This window comes from Hyperolius riggenbachi, chromosome 12 (genome assembly GCF_040937935.1).
Source record: "Hyperolius riggenbachi isolate aHypRig1 chromosome 12, aHypRig1.pri, whole genome shotgun sequence".
Lineage (NCBI taxonomy): Eukaryota > Metazoa > Chordata > Amphibia > Anura > Hyperoliidae > Hyperolius > Hyperolius riggenbachi.
Window position 1 is genome coordinate 24868805 of NC_090657.1, and position 15611 is coordinate 24884415.

General features: G+C 42.7%; 1 protein-coding gene across 11 annotated transcripts in view; it reads left to right on the forward strand.

Moving 5' to 3' along the window:
• TANC2 (tetratricopeptide repeat, ankyrin repeat and coiled-coil containing 2) overlaps positions 1-15611 on the forward strand; it is an 897702-nt gene that overhangs the window by 785993 nt on the left and 96098 nt on the right. For 10 of the 11 annotated variants that reach the window (XM_068263005.1, XM_068263006.1, XM_068263004.1 and 7 more), the window contains one exon: positions 1142-1252. The exons of the other annotated variant lie outside the window; for it this stretch is intronic. In XM_068263005.1, coding sequence (XP_068119106.1) covers positions 1142-1252 — 111 coding nt within the window. The remainder of the gene's footprint in view (positions 1-1141; positions 1253-15611) is intronic. 11 annotated transcript variants of the gene reach the window in all.

Sequence of the window (15611 nt, forward strand, 5' to 3'; positions counted from 1 at the left end):
AAATAAATAGTGTTTTATCAGTTAGTAGTCATGGTAGGAGCAAAAGCATTACCACAGATGTAGGATTGCATTATAGACTTCTATTCACAAGGTACGGAATACCTCTTTACATTGTAGGTGCAGCCATGAACTTAACATTAAAGCGCTGGCAGTCCGATGAGAGCTTGTGGCGTTCCTATCCTCTATTGTTCGACTTGATAACTGTCATGGCAACTCGGAGACTGCAAGCGCTGCGACTGACTTCCAAGGAATGTAGATATTGCTAGTTTACAATGCAAAGCAGAGGCAGTGTTGTTTATAGCAAGCAGTTCGGTGTTTACTTATAACAGAAAATACTAGCAAATTGCTAGAGTGTTATTGAATAGGAGATGCTGTCGACCTTTGCTTGGTACAGAACTCGAAATCGTGTGTCGGTAGCCTTGAACCACCTGACCTTCTGATGCACAGTCTGACGTGTGTCAATATCAGACATTATAACTGTCTTGTTGAGTCATAAGCATTCTGGTCTTTATTAAATACTGAATGTTTATACATAGTTTTTGCAATATTTTATTTAGTTTCGTTTTTTGGGACTTTTCCTTCTCAGTGCTCAAGGGTAATGAATGCATAGCCGTACACCTTCACTCTCGTCCAACGAGAAAACGTTCATTTGCTGCATTCACCCAAATGTGTTCATATTGTGTTTTCTCTAGAGGACACACCAGTCCTGTGCATTGATGTTCTTTTTATTCTAAACCAGGCTAATTAGCTGTTGGTGTTGATGTGTCTGTTCTGTGAAGACAGTGACGGTAGCTTGCGCGTGCCGCTGGGGTGGGGGTGCGTTCTGCACATGTCCCCAGAAAAGAATGCAGAGCTGACACATTGTTGTTTTTTCCAGTACACAAAAGAGAGAGAGGAAAAATTAGGGGTAACCTGATCTGCGTTAGACAGCGTGTTTGTGTGCTGTTAACGGTTTCCATCTGCTGACTGTACTGGTAACTCACCACACTTTATTTTTTTTTCCTTTCTCTCCTTTTCACTTTATCACACTCCTCTTTATCTTCATTTTCTTCCACTTCACATTTCCCCCTCCTGTCTCTCCAATCCCCCCCCCCTCACACCTTTGACTTTCCCTTTCCTCTCTGTTCTGTGCGCCCATTAGCCCCATTGAGGAAAGCCAAGTTTGTGGAGAGCCCCAGAATTCCAGAATCTGAATTAGGATCCCCGACTCTCGGCTCATCTCAGAAACTGGACGCTGATGCATACCTGTTGGGTAAGCTGATACTTCAGTGCGTTGTGTGTAAGGGTTGGTATACCAGGGGGGGGAGGGGGGCGATGCAACAGCAGAAGGTAACAAAAGTACTGGCCATTGAATTCTACCCCTTCATATACAGTGATCCGTGTATTAGTACTGTCGGTGCTTGGGCATAGATCGGTTTAATATTGAACTTGTGTATGTTGCCTCTGAGTGAGTGCTAGTGTACATGCCTGTAAATGGGTGTGCCACCCTGTGTAAGTGTGCTGCTTTCATCCAGCTCATAGACATCCAGCTAAGACATTGTGTAGCATCAGAAAGGATTAGAACCTTTGTCAGGTCACAACTGCTGCTCCTGTCCCATAATGGAGTTGAAGGTGGCTTTTTTTGTACATTGTGCTTGGCTAGCTCAAAAATTCTTCCGAGCAGAAAATTCTTCCGCTCCCTTCCACACCGGCGCTACAATCCGAGTTTTGAAGCGCATGCGTTTTGTCACTGGCAGAATAATGGAAATTGCAATGCGCCTTCTTCAGTGGTGTGTCATAATGATTATTTATTGTATTTATAAAGCACCAACCTATTACGCAGAGCTGGACAATAAATACATTCAGTGATACGAAGGATGACAGATGTAAAAAGGTTATAGAACATAGGACAAAGTAATACAAGGTAAACTGTGTACAAGATACAAGATCATGCGATGTTGGCCTGGTTAGGTAGTTCCAGTAATACAAGTACGAGGCGGTCATAGGAAAGGAGCACACGATCATGTAGAACACACTAGGGAAGGGAGAGGGTACACGATACATGATCATGTGATTTGGGCTGGTTAGGTAGGTCCAGTAATACAAGTACGAGGCGGTCATAGGAAAGGAGCACACGATCATGTAGAACACACTAGGGAAGGGAGAGGGTACACGATACATGATCATATGATTTGGGCTGGTTAGGTAGGCCCAGTAATACAAGTATGAGGCGGTCATAGGAAAGGAGCACACGATCATGTAGAACACACTAGGGAAGGGAGAGGGTACACGATACATGATCATGCGATGTTGGGCTGGTTAGGTAGGTCCAGTAATACAAGTACGAGGCGGTCATAGGAAAGGAGCACACGATCATGTAGAACACACTAGGGAAGGGAGAGGGTACACGATACATGATCATGCGATGTTGGGCTGGTTAGGTAGGTCCAGTAATACAAGTACGAGGCGGTCATAGGAAAGGAGCACACGATCATGTAGAACACACTAGGGAAGGGAGAGGGCACAAGATACATGATCATGCGATGTTGGGCTGGTTAGGTAGTTCCAGTAATACAAGTACGAGGCGGTCATTGGAAAGGAGCACACGATCATGTAGAACACACTAGGGAAGGGCGAGGGTACACGATACATGATCATGTGATTTGGGCTGGTTAGGTAGTTCCAGTAATACAAGTACGAGGAGGTCATAGGAAAGGAGCACGCGATCATGTAGAACACACTAGGGAAGGGAGAGGGTACACGATACAAGATCATGTGATTTGGGCTGGTTAGGTAGTTCCAGTAATACAAGTACGAGGAGGTCATAGGAAAGGAGCACGCGATCATGTAGAACACACTAGGGAAGGGAGAGGGTACACGATACATGATCATGTGATTTGGGCTGGTTAGGTAGTTCCAGTAATAAAAGTACGAGGCAGTCATTGGAAAGGAGCACACGATCATGTAGAACACACAAGGGAAGGGAGAGGGTACACGATACATGATCATGTGATTTGGGCTGGTTAGGTAGTTCCAGTAATACAAGTACGAGGAGGTCATAGGAAAGGAGCACGCGATCATGTAGAACACACTAGGGAAGGGAGAGGGTACACGATACATGATCATGTGATTTGGGCTGGTTAGGTAGTTCCAGTAATACAAGTACGAGGCGGTCATAGGAAAGGAGCACACAATCATGTAGATTACACTAGGGAAGGGAGAGGGCACACGATACATGATCATGTGATTTGGCCTGGTTAGGTAGTTCCAGTAATACAAGTACGAGGAGGTCATAGGAAAGGAGCACACAATAATGTAGAACACACTAGGGAAGGGAAGAGGGTACACGATCATGTGATTTGGGCTGGTTAGGTAGTTCCAGTAATACAAGTACGAGGCGGTCATAGGGAAGGAGCACACGATCTTATAGAATACACTAGGGAAGGGAGGACCCTGCCAAAGGCTTACAATCTGATGCATTGCGATTTTCATCAAAACGTAATGGCAGTGCCTGTTGCACTTTTCCTGTGTTTCCGTATGTCAGGTCAATAAAATCACATGAAAAACGCAATGGAGAATTTTCCATTGTGATGTTGGGTGCGATTTTGGGGTCAAATTCCCAGGAATACTTGCAACTTCCTGGAAAATGCTAATTTCCCTTTGACATTGCAAGGAAAGGTGGCATCTACGTCATGGTTCTCCACAGAGGACCTGATGTCAGTTCAGAGTACATTTCTCTAAATCTTTGAAGATCACCTCTCCTTAATCTCCTCACAAGAAACCCACACTGATTACATGTGTGCTCTCCTTTTATATGGGTGCTCCATTTTTGTTTTAACTTCCAACAATCCTATGTTTATATTTTCCCACCTGTACAATCAAAGACAAACACAATACATTCTTTGCAGTCAAGCAGATTGAACTGGGAATTAAAACTGAAAAGTGCAAGTGTATTACTAACGCATGCACAAAAATTACAGTCCCAGAAAAGAATATCACAATGTATAGATGTCTCTTGGGAGTGATGATCTTCACTCAACCTTGATAGTTTTGGCTTGATGACACATTTTGACTTGTCCAACTGATTGAAGGTTTATTATTTCACCAGACAGGTTAGGTTATATTAGCATGTTCCCTATGTGAGAAGTTACCCGATTCATGCTTGATGTCTGCGCTCAGCTTTTCGGGCTGTGCATAGGAGGGCTCAACCTGCTTGGCTCAAGATGAGCTGACAATACCCACAGGGAGATAGAGCACATCTTAAGCCCCATCTACACGATACGATTCTTTGTACAATTCAATTACGATTCTATTTACGATCTGATTAAATCCGACATTTCCTAACAGGATTCGATTCGATTCAATTCGATTTGCTATTGCAAAACAATGGCAAATCGAATTGCATGGAATCGAATCCCAATCGGACATGTCGGATTTAATCGGATCGTAAATAGAATCGTAATTGAATCGTACAAAGAATCATATCGTGTAGATGGGGCTTAAAGGGGTAGAGGGAGACTTGTGTCATTGCTGAGATCAGATGAATGGTACATTCTTCTACTTCAGAAGACTCCTCTATAGTAAATATGTCATTATGAAAATGGGTGGCTTGGGTCCTGTATGATTTTTGACACCATAAGATTTCAGATTTTTCATTTTTTTGTTTTGCTGAAGATTTAATAGTTTCCTGATGGCATTTGAGTTTCCTTTCCAAGTCCTATATCTTTCAGGGCCCGTTTTCACTATCGCGAATTCGCATAGACAATACAAGTGGATGGGACTGTTTCCACTTGTCAGGATTTCTGAGCGTTTTTCTGTGCAGAAAAAATCTGCATGGCAGAGCCATCAGAATTCGCATACCGCACACCGATATGCGAATTGCATACAATGTATTTATTAGAAAATTCGCATGCAGTTTTGGTATGCAAATTTTCATGCGAATTCGCATACGATTTCGCATAGAAACAATGAAAAAGCACACATGCACTGTCATGTTTAAATTCGCATACATGGTCATCCATGCGAATTTGCATGAAAATTTGCATACAACCGCATGCGAAATTCACATCCGCATGTGATTTTTTTTTTTTCCGCAGCATTTCCCACCGCACAAGTGGAAACGGGCCCTCACACCCAAATCAGCTTATCACTGACTTTCACTGCTATGTGGATACTGTTCTTACACCAAAAAATATTCTTTATATACTAACCCTCAAAGTGGGTCTAATTTAAAATCAATCAGAAAACAAAATCACACAAGCCTTCTCCCTGGCTAATTTTATTTTGGCAGGTCCTTTACAGTTGTGCCCCCCAACACTGACCGCTGTATTGTTCAGTGTGTTCAAATCATGCCGCAGTTTCCACTCCCCATTTAGCTCTGCAGTGTCTGGAAACAAAGTCTGCGGCTACAACGTGTACACAGGATATCATGGCTCTCATTACTGTAGGTTAGTGCATCAAAGGACCTGCCAGCAGGAAAATTGTCAAGGAGGTGAGTATACAGTATTTGTCCCTTGACAGAGTTTGACTGGCTTGGAGAGATGCTTAACGTCTCTTTATAGGTTCCTAATATAAACCAAAAGGCTTCCACTTGCTGCAAAAACGTTAAAAATAGGAACCACTCGCTTAAAAAAAGGGATTTCTCTGCAACCTTGTCCTAGGCTGGCTACGTTTTTCCGGATGAGCGGATGGTCATGGTGCCACGCATCCGCCCACAAACGAAGCATGCAAACGAAGCAGACACTAAACTTTCCAATCCGATTGGCCAAAACGTGCTGCAGATGGGAACTGAGCCTAACCCTTTTCTTTATTCTTTTAGTACTTAAACCTAACACCATCTTTAATTGAGCCCTATTTTAACTATTTCAACTACTCCTAAAAAGAAGTTTTAATCCATTAATAATGCTAATACTCATGTAAGCCACTAACTGTACATGAAAATTCACATTGATCTTTGCACTTCCCTAAACCTGGCAATTCAGTCTACACTACTCCTCTTTCTGTGGCACCAGAAGATCATAGACCATACAAGACACAAAACATTTATATTGTATTTTTCTCCTGGCGGACTCAAAATCCTTCAGGGCTGCAGCCACTTAGGGCTTCTTATGGGTCACCAGGATCATTGAGGAGCCTTGCCCAAACACTCCTTAATGTTTTACATGCTGGCTTGACCTGGGATTCGAACCCTGATGCGAAAATTGGGACATGCAATTTTCCATAGATTTTTTTTTTTTAATTAGATATGCAGTGAACACTTTTTTTGCACATTACCAAAATGCATGCACATTGTAATTGTGAACCCTGCCTTACCGTCATGGAACAGTAATGTAACATGGAGGTTCAGATTTCACCTACACTTTAGGTCAGTTACTGACCAGGGGTGGGCAAACTTTTGCAGGATCGGGCTGCATTCCTCTAGAATGCGGCCTGCTGCAACTTTCTCTCCCGCCCTCCCTCGCTTGCTCGCTCCCCCTCCCTCCAGACAGAGTTCGATTTTAAAACTCACCCAATCGCTAATTCAAGTGGCAATCTCTATGGCGATGGTGGCGTCATGTGACACTGTACATAATGACGGCATGTCACATGACAGATGTTGCCGTGGAGATCACCGCTGGAACGAGTGAGTTCTTTATGTTGCTGCGTGCTACACACAACTTTAACAGGATGCCAGGAGGGAGAGGATGTAGGGAAAAGAATTCTGCCCACTAGCGGTGTGCCGCCTTTATAACGCCCGCGGGCCGAATTCATTCTTTGCCCTGCACTAGACAGTGAATCCAGGAGCAGGATAACTGCCATAGCATTCACAGCTATAGGAACAGTTCAGCAGTGGCAGCTATTTGCTCCGGTGCTGGCAGAGTCATCATTTAACTAAATCGTCTGTGAATTGTACGTTGTCATGTACTGTGGATGTAACCTATAAATCCTCCTATTTACTCGTCAAAAGGTTTGGAGGCCATCTATCACCTTGAAGGGATGTGATATTGGCACGAATGCGTTCCAGCCCATCCCCCTCCCCTCTTCCCATCCCTCCTACCCCCTCCTACATGCCAAACCCCCGACAGGCAACTCACTGACAGCTTGCAAAGTGAATCAGCATAAAATATGCAGAGTTTCTATAGCAACCAACCAGCGGTGAACCCAGAAGCATGGCCTGCATGAGGTAGCTTCTGCTAGACTGACAACACCCAGCAGTTGATTGCTTTTAAAGCAGGTGGATAGCAGTATCTAAGAGACATCTCCATTATTACCACAATTGTGCAGAGATAAAAGATGTATGTTTCTTGCTGTGCTGCTATAGATATAAAGACTGCAAGGACCCCCGCTACCATTTGGTATTCATACTTCGCAGGCTGCTGACACGTGCTTGGAAAGTCACCGTTGTGAAGTCCAGCATTGTGTTCCACAGGTTATAAAGGGGGGCTGTCAATGGTAGCATCCCGTGATATCCAACCTTCTCCTACATCCACCAGACACTGAGGCTGCATCTGCTGCAGGATTGAGTCATCCAGCATAATGTGGCATCCAGCTTAGGCCGAGTGTCAGAGGAAGGTGAGGCTGGGTCTGCTCTGCCTTGCAGCTCCACGATTTCACGTGTACACACATCATTCTCTCTAAAGCTTCGTAATGTCTATTGATCTGTTCCCTGCCATTGGAACTGGAGTTTCTCACAAGATCATCAGCACTTGGCTTCTAGCATAATGACACTGCTGACATTGGATCTGAAGAGCCAGGTGTGTGTGTGTGTGTGTGTGTGTGTGTGTGTGTGTGTGTGTGTGTGTGTGTGTGTGTGTGTGCGCCAATGTGTGTGTGTCATGTCTATCTTTTTTTATTTATTTATTGCATAAATATGAGCTAAAACTGACTTGTATGCAAGTCCTAAAACTGAATAAGAACCCACATTAACTACGTAAAAACTGTGCCACGCCAAGGAGTGTGACCGCGGCGGCAGCCCCAGGACCACCTAATGCCAATTGGCGTCAAGTCCTGGGGCTGGTTACTGCAGGAGATCGTGCTCGGGAGACTGTTAGACGGCGAAACCTCCGTCTTTGTATCTGGTACAGCGATGCGATCTGCAGCAGCGCTGTACTGGGGACATTGTCCCTTCTGTTGCTATGTAGGTGATCGGCTGGCGGGGATGATAAAAAAAATGTAAAAAATATTATTAAAATAATGAAATATTTATTAAAAAAACAAACAAAAAAAACACCTGGGGGGCGATCAGACCCCACCAACAGAGATCTCTATTGATGGGGAGAAAAGGGGGGGGGGGGATCACTTGTGTGCTGAGTTGTGCGGTGTGTGTGATATAATGAATTGGTTGTGTACTATGAATAATTACTAGAAGATTAGCAGCAAAGAAAATATTCTCATATTTTTATTTTCAGGTATATAGTATTTTTTCTTACATTGCATCATTCTATAATAATGGGCAGATTACACAACCCTCAGCATTCAAAATGATTCTTTCAGAGCAGTCTGTGAAGTAATGACCTCTCCTCTGGCAGAGAAAAAGAAATTTGTTCACTAACACTTGAGATGATAAAAGTCAGAAGACAGCCCTCTCCACAACTTTGAAAGTGTAGAGCTAATGGCTTTTTTGCATAGAGATAACAACTGGAGTTTTTTTAACTCTTCCTGTACTGTAAACAATTAGACTGATGTATCTGATCTTAATGTTTTATTTCTTAGCTGTACTACACATACAAATCATAATAGCATCATTTTTCCCCCTTTAGTGTCTCTTTAAAGCTGCAGTGGCCTATTTAACAAAAAATGGCCTGGTCTTTAGGGGGTTTAACACTGCGGTCCTCAAGTGGTTAAGAAAAGGAAGACAAAACAGTACAATTACTTGTTTTAATTACTGAGTAAAATGATCCAACATTACATTTCTTATGTGTGACATTTACTTTCTTTAGCTAGTGCCCCTGACAGTAGGAACTGCAATCAAATGTGCAGTGACTGTTGGCTTGGAGGGTATAAAGCCGGTTCTACATGGCACGATGTGTCTTGTCAATCGAGCCGCATTGATAAGATCCGACAGTTCCGATCTCGCCGCGGCCTATTCCCCGCGAGTGGACAATAGCGGGGAATCGAGTGGAAGATAAGCGGCGCCGGCGGGGACGAGGGGGTATCGAATCCGACGCACGCTGGGACGCAGCGAGTTCGCACGGGGATGCGGCTTATCGAGCCGCCGGATCGCTCCGTGTAGACCAGGCTTTAAACTCATTCTTCCTTATGCTGGCCACTAATGATGCAATCCTTTTTTTTTTGTGTGCAATCCTACCTAATGATGTAGTTGAAAGGTAAGTTGAGTGCATATACTTTGAATGGATAGTTAGTCCCTCATATTACACAGAAGTAGTAAGATTGTATAAAAAAAAGATTGTATTATTAGTGGACACCATTACACAGCAACTTCAAAGACGTAGGGGTGCGTCCTCATTTGAAATGCCTGCTTCAGGTCTCTCCACAAAAAATGTATTTTGATATTACCTTTCCTTATCATTAACCATGATTTGGTGGAACATCTTGTCTTTTCTATTTTTGATGAATGAGGTTTCTTTGGTACTCTATTTTCTTTCAGAACAGTAGATTTCAGAATGCGAATCATAGTTGCTTTAGTGTTAGCAGACTGCTTCATTCTGATGCCTTGGATTGACCTGGCTTTTTAATTCCTAATACCTTCAAGCACATGATTGGCGGTCTGATATCGGAAGCAAAACAGATACTTACTTTTGAACATAGCGTGGCATTGTTGCTCATCTGACCTATGGGATTGTCACAGCTGCTTTATTCTGATGTCTAGGGTCACACAGCTGCATATCTGTGATTATGGTATCTTGGTGCACATGGCTGCCTAATTTTATTATTTGAGGACATATTGCTGAAATTTTGGATGACATGGCTGCTTAAAGCACAACTATCGCAAAATAAATAAATAAATAAAATGTTGCTATTGCATACAGACTCCACATGTTTTGGACTAGTTTATAGCCTCATGGGGGTTTTTCAACAAATCATTTTTACTTTGCAAAATCACTATGGAAAGAATCGATACAAACATGTGGGCCAGCCTACCTACTCGCATGCTTACTATTTTGGTATTTGGATCGAGCAACAGCGGTTCAGTTAACGCTTTTAAAAATAAGGAAAACCCTTAGAATCCCCCATGAGATGATAAACCTGTCCAAAACCTGTCAGATCTGTCACAATTTTACTACCTACGGTTTGTGACAGCAACATAGAAGAGAAATCATTTATAGTGCATTTTACATTGGAACAAATGAACATTTTATACATATAATAATGCATTTTGAATTTCTTTTAAAAACTTTTCGTAATAGTAACAGAAAAGCATGTGATGTGATTCATTGTTTCTCAACATTATTACAGAATGCACCCCTTAATAAAATACAGCATTTGCCATGTACTCTCCTATTGGGATATCATCTCAAGTACCTTTGGCATATCTAGGTGTACTTCGTATTTTCAAACATTCCCTCGTGATTTTAATTAACGGAAATATGTATTATATGATTTATATTTTTCTTTAAATTCCAAAAATCACTAACAGGCTGATCAAATACCATCTTTATCCAACCCAAGTACCCCAGAGGTACTAGTATCGTGTTTAGAACTTAAAGAGACTAGGAGACGAAAAGTATAGTAAATGTATGCATACCTGGGGCTTACTCCAGCCCCATCAGCATGGATCGTGCCCACGCCCCCGTCCTCTATCGCCGGTACCAGGTCCCGTCATTTCGGCCAGTTGACACAAGCACAGTGCGCTCCCTCTGTATTGTACAGGCGCGTGTATAAAGCAGGCGCCGGCAAGACCGAGGGAGTCCCTGCGCATGTGTACAACTGGCCGCGTCCGGCAGAAGGGACGAGACCCGGTACCGGCAATAGAGGCAGCGGAGAACGGCGGCATGGAAGGGATCCATGCTGAGAGGGCTGGAGGAAGCCCCAGGTATGCATACATTTATTATACTTTTTTTCATCTGAGTCCCTTTTAAGAAGCAATTATTAGCATATCTGGAAATATCTATAAATAGGTTTTTTTATGGAATTTGTAATTTACCGTAAGTCCCACATGCCACCACACCAGCCCACACTAGACTGGATTCATAAGGTTGATCCCTGGGGTTGTATAGGGCAGCTCAATTCTGATATCTTGGAGGTACAGCCAGGGAAATTGCTACAAATCTATATATATTGATAGCTATAAAACCACATCTACGCTGGCCTTTACTGGTGTCTAAAAACTAACGCCCAACAGTAACCCCCTCCCCCCAAAAAAAGCCTGCAGTCTCACGTTTCTGATTTACAGAAATAAGATGACTGATTCATGCAAAAATATTCTAAACGTGTGTAAACTACATTTTCCATTTTTTTTTTCTAAAAATAATGAAACTATGGTGCTTGTGGAAACATGGAAATTCTGAATTTTCAAGTTATAAATCCATTTGTATTCCTAGCTTAGCATTTAGTTTTTATCAATACTACTCCCGGATGTAATTGTGGCTTTGGTCTAAGCCGTAGACCTTAAGGAGAGATGAATCACCCCCTATATTCAGCATTGAAGTGTCTAGCAACTGGATATGTCTATATACCGTACTCCTCTTAATGTCCTACAGATGCTCACAAATCCTTGTTTTGAGGTCCTGCGTGTCTTATGCACGTAAAATTGTTTACACATGGAAGATGGTTAGACCACATGTGTTTATTGCAGTTAATGTTTTTCCTTAGTGATATTATCACCCCCTGGGGATACCGCAGAGAAACCCAGCTTCATAAACATACAACCATTACAATTACCACACTAGATAGCACCATGGAATTTACAGTGGACACTTCCTTTCATCCTCAGTAGTGACAGGTCACATATGAAAAGGTTTCAGCTGAAAGTAATCAAAGAGCAATTCTGAAGACAATGGAAAGTGATTCATCATTGAGTATTTTTTTAGTATGTACACTAAATTTTACTAATCTTATTGTGTTTACAGAATGTGGTGAAAAATGCAGTAAACCTTCTGTGGTGGTAATCTTATTGGGGGCAAATGTATAGGATTTCTGGAGGTTTTCTATATCCTCTTCCTACAAGACAAAACCCTAAAGGCTCATACACACGTGCAAATTTTCCACCCAACTCCCGTCCAAACTTGCTCTGTTGGACGTTAGAAGGGCACGTGAATGCGTGTCAAACGACTAGATGAGCGACTGTTAACAGGCAGTTTGCCCATTCCAACCAGCAAATCGACTCACATGACTGTTAAGCTGATATCGTGCAGTTGGCCACAGTGTGTAGTATACAAATGAGTTTTTCATTCAGTTGGTGGGTGCGCAGGAAATACAAATCGTGCAATCGTTGGGTGGTGTGGTTGGTCATGTCGTGGAATTGGTCATTTGCTTTTGCTGGACTTGTGTACGAGTCTTAAAGGGGAACTTCAGCCTAAACAAACATACTGTCATCAAGTTACATTAGTTATGTTAATTAGAATAGATAGGTAATATAATCTCTTACTCACCCGGTTTTAAAAGAACAGGCAAATGTTTGTGATTCATGGGGGCTGCCATCTTTGTCATGGGGCAGCCATCTTTTTGGTTGAAAGGAGGTGACAAGGAGCAGGAGACAGTTCCAACTGTCCTGTGTCCTAACAACCCCTCCCAGCTGCACACGCTAGGCTTCAAATGTCAAATTCAAAATGTAAGAAAAAAAAATTTGCACCAAAACAGGAGAACGAGAGCAACATCATTAGAAATCCCATCATGCTTTGCACAGCATCAGGAGAAAAATGCCCGGGCAGTTTTCTTCTGTGCAGCTAAAAATGAGGCTTGTATAAGAGAAACAAAGTTCTGATGCCGGGAAACTGTTAAAGAAACACCAAGCCTTTTCAGTGCTGCTGACTCGATTTTTAGTCTGGTGGTTCACTTTAAGATCATCTTCTTGTCTTATGAAATCACAGATACTGGAGCAGTTGGGTTTGAGCTGCATGTATGGTACTACCCACTGGTAAACCTTTTGCAATGAATGTTGAATGTGCACTATCGGACCTTAAAGGGAACCTTAACTGAACGGGGGGTAAAGAGTTTCACTTACCTGGGGCTATTACCAGCCCCCTGCAGCAGTCCTGTGCCCTCGGAGCCGCTCTGGAATCCTCCGGTCCCCCACTGTCACTTAGTTTCGTTTTTGACGACTCACCAGTCGGCCGGCCGTCATAAGTATTATTGGACGCATTCCCTACTGCAATTAGCGCTGTTGTGGAACGCAATGCATACAAAAATACGCGTTTCCGCATTCCGCACGCATAGATATGAGGCAACGCGTATTTTTGTATGCGTTGCAGTCCGCAACAGTGCTAATTGCAGTGGGGAATGCGTCCAATAATACGCATGGTGAGCGGCCGGCCGACTGGTGAGTCGTCAAAAATGAAACTAAGTGACAGCGGGGGACCGGAGGATTCCAGAGCAGCTCCGAGGGCACAGGACTGCTGCAGGGGGCTGGTAATAGCCCCAGGTAAGTGAAACTCTTTAAGGTTCCCTTTAAAACAGAATTTATGACTGTTGGACCTAAATATATGAGTAACCAGAGATAATTTCTCTGACTTTTTTTAATAAGAGTCTCTACAAAGGAGGAGGTTGAGGGTACTGGTAAATGTTTATTTCAAATTAGCATTCAATAAAGTCACACAATTCTTAATGTAGTTGTTGAGAAAGTCAATGGAGAAACTGGTAGTAGTGATAGTATTAAGGTTCCCTTTAAAACAGAATTTATGACTGTTGGACCTAAATATATGAGTAACCAGAGATAATTTCTCTGACTTTTTTTTAATAAGAGTCTCTACAATGGAGAAGGTTGAGGGTACTGGTAAATGTTTATTTCAAATTAGCATTCAATAAAGTCACACAATTCTTAATGTAGTTGTTGAAAAAGTCAATGGAGAAACTAGTAGTAGTGATAGTATATGCAGTCCTGACATGCCCCTATAATCAAAACAAAAATGAACAGATATACCCACTATTTTTTCCCAATTATTTTTTTGATGACCGACAATTTTTTGAGCAACGACCGATCGTTTCAGTGTTCTTACGGTGTGGGTACAGGCGCACAGGTACTCGAATGATGTTTGGCGACACGCAGCAATAATTACTGTCATAGTGGATCAGACCTTTAACCCTCCTGACGGTCAATTAAAACCGCCAGGGGGCAGCGCAGCACAATTTTTTTATTTTTTTTTTTAAATCTTGTAGCTAGCCTACTGCTAGCTACATGACAGCTGCTGAGCTGCGGCATCCCCCCACCCTCCGGTCGCGAAATCCCATTCTGAATGGGATTTCCATTAGGGCTTCCCCCGTCGCCATGGCGACGGGCAGGATGATGTCACCGACGTCGTGACGTCAAAGGGAGTCCCGATCCACCCCTCAGCGCTGCCTGGTAATGATTGGCCAGGCTGCGCATGGGGTCGGGGGGCAGCGTGGCTGTTAGCGGCTGCGATCGGGCAGTACACGCAGCTAGCAAAGTGCTAGCTGCGTGTAATAAAAAAAAAATTGCAAATCGGCCCAGCAGGGCCTGAGAAATCCTCCTGCGCGGCATAGCCCGAGCTGAGTTTAAAAAAAAAAAAAAAAAAAAAACCTTACTGAGCATGTGCAACACACATAACGCAGCAAATGTATTGCTAAACGCACAGCATGCAGCACTTTCTAATTATTGCTACATATTACACACAACGCAATGTGTGCACTGTGAATTTGTGAATGTCGCACAGACTTTGTATTGCTGTGCATTACTCTGCGTTATAAAATTTTCTAACGTGCGACTTTAAAGGGAACCTAAACTGAGAAGGATATGGATTTTTCCTTTTAAAATAATACCAGTTGCCTGAATCAAGCATGCAGATCAGGTGCTCTGACTGAAGTCAGACTGGATTAGCTGCATGCTTGTTTCAGGGTGTGATTCAGCCACTATTGCAGTCACAAAGATCAGCTGGACTGCCAGGCAACTGGTATTGTTTAACAGGAAACATCCATATCACTCTCAGTTAAGGTTCCCTTTAACGTCGCACTGTGAAAGAGGCCTTATTGCACTTTTGTGCAGTATGTCTTTTACGTATCAGTAACTCAAAGCATGCTTTGTCTGCTTTGTCCTCTGTGAATAATAGCAGACTACTTATAGGAGTAAAAACCTCTCCACGGTCACTGTCCTAGACATAGATCGGCCGCTTCGGTTTACTGGCACTGAATCCTCTTGTGGTTCCACTCCACAAGCTCCATCAATTCTATCGAGCTAGGATTGAAGAATGTTCTCAAGCTTGGCGGTACTTTATATTTAATGTTCAGTGCAGGTTAAATACTAAGTATTGTTGAGCTTTCAGCGTCTCCTCCAATCCAGCTGATGGGCATACGTTTTCTGCACCTAAAAATACATTACTTTTAAAAGGTAGATGGGCTAATTACACCAATCTCTCAATTATATTAATATGTCAAAAGCCTAAGTTCTCCATGCTTATCCATTTGCTGCCTAGTCCATCTGCATTAAATAAGGATGGACCATTTAGAAAAAAAACAAATTTTTATTAATGCAATAGTGTTCATTTTCAGCAGCTCTTTGAAAGTTTATGGTGGTAGTAGCT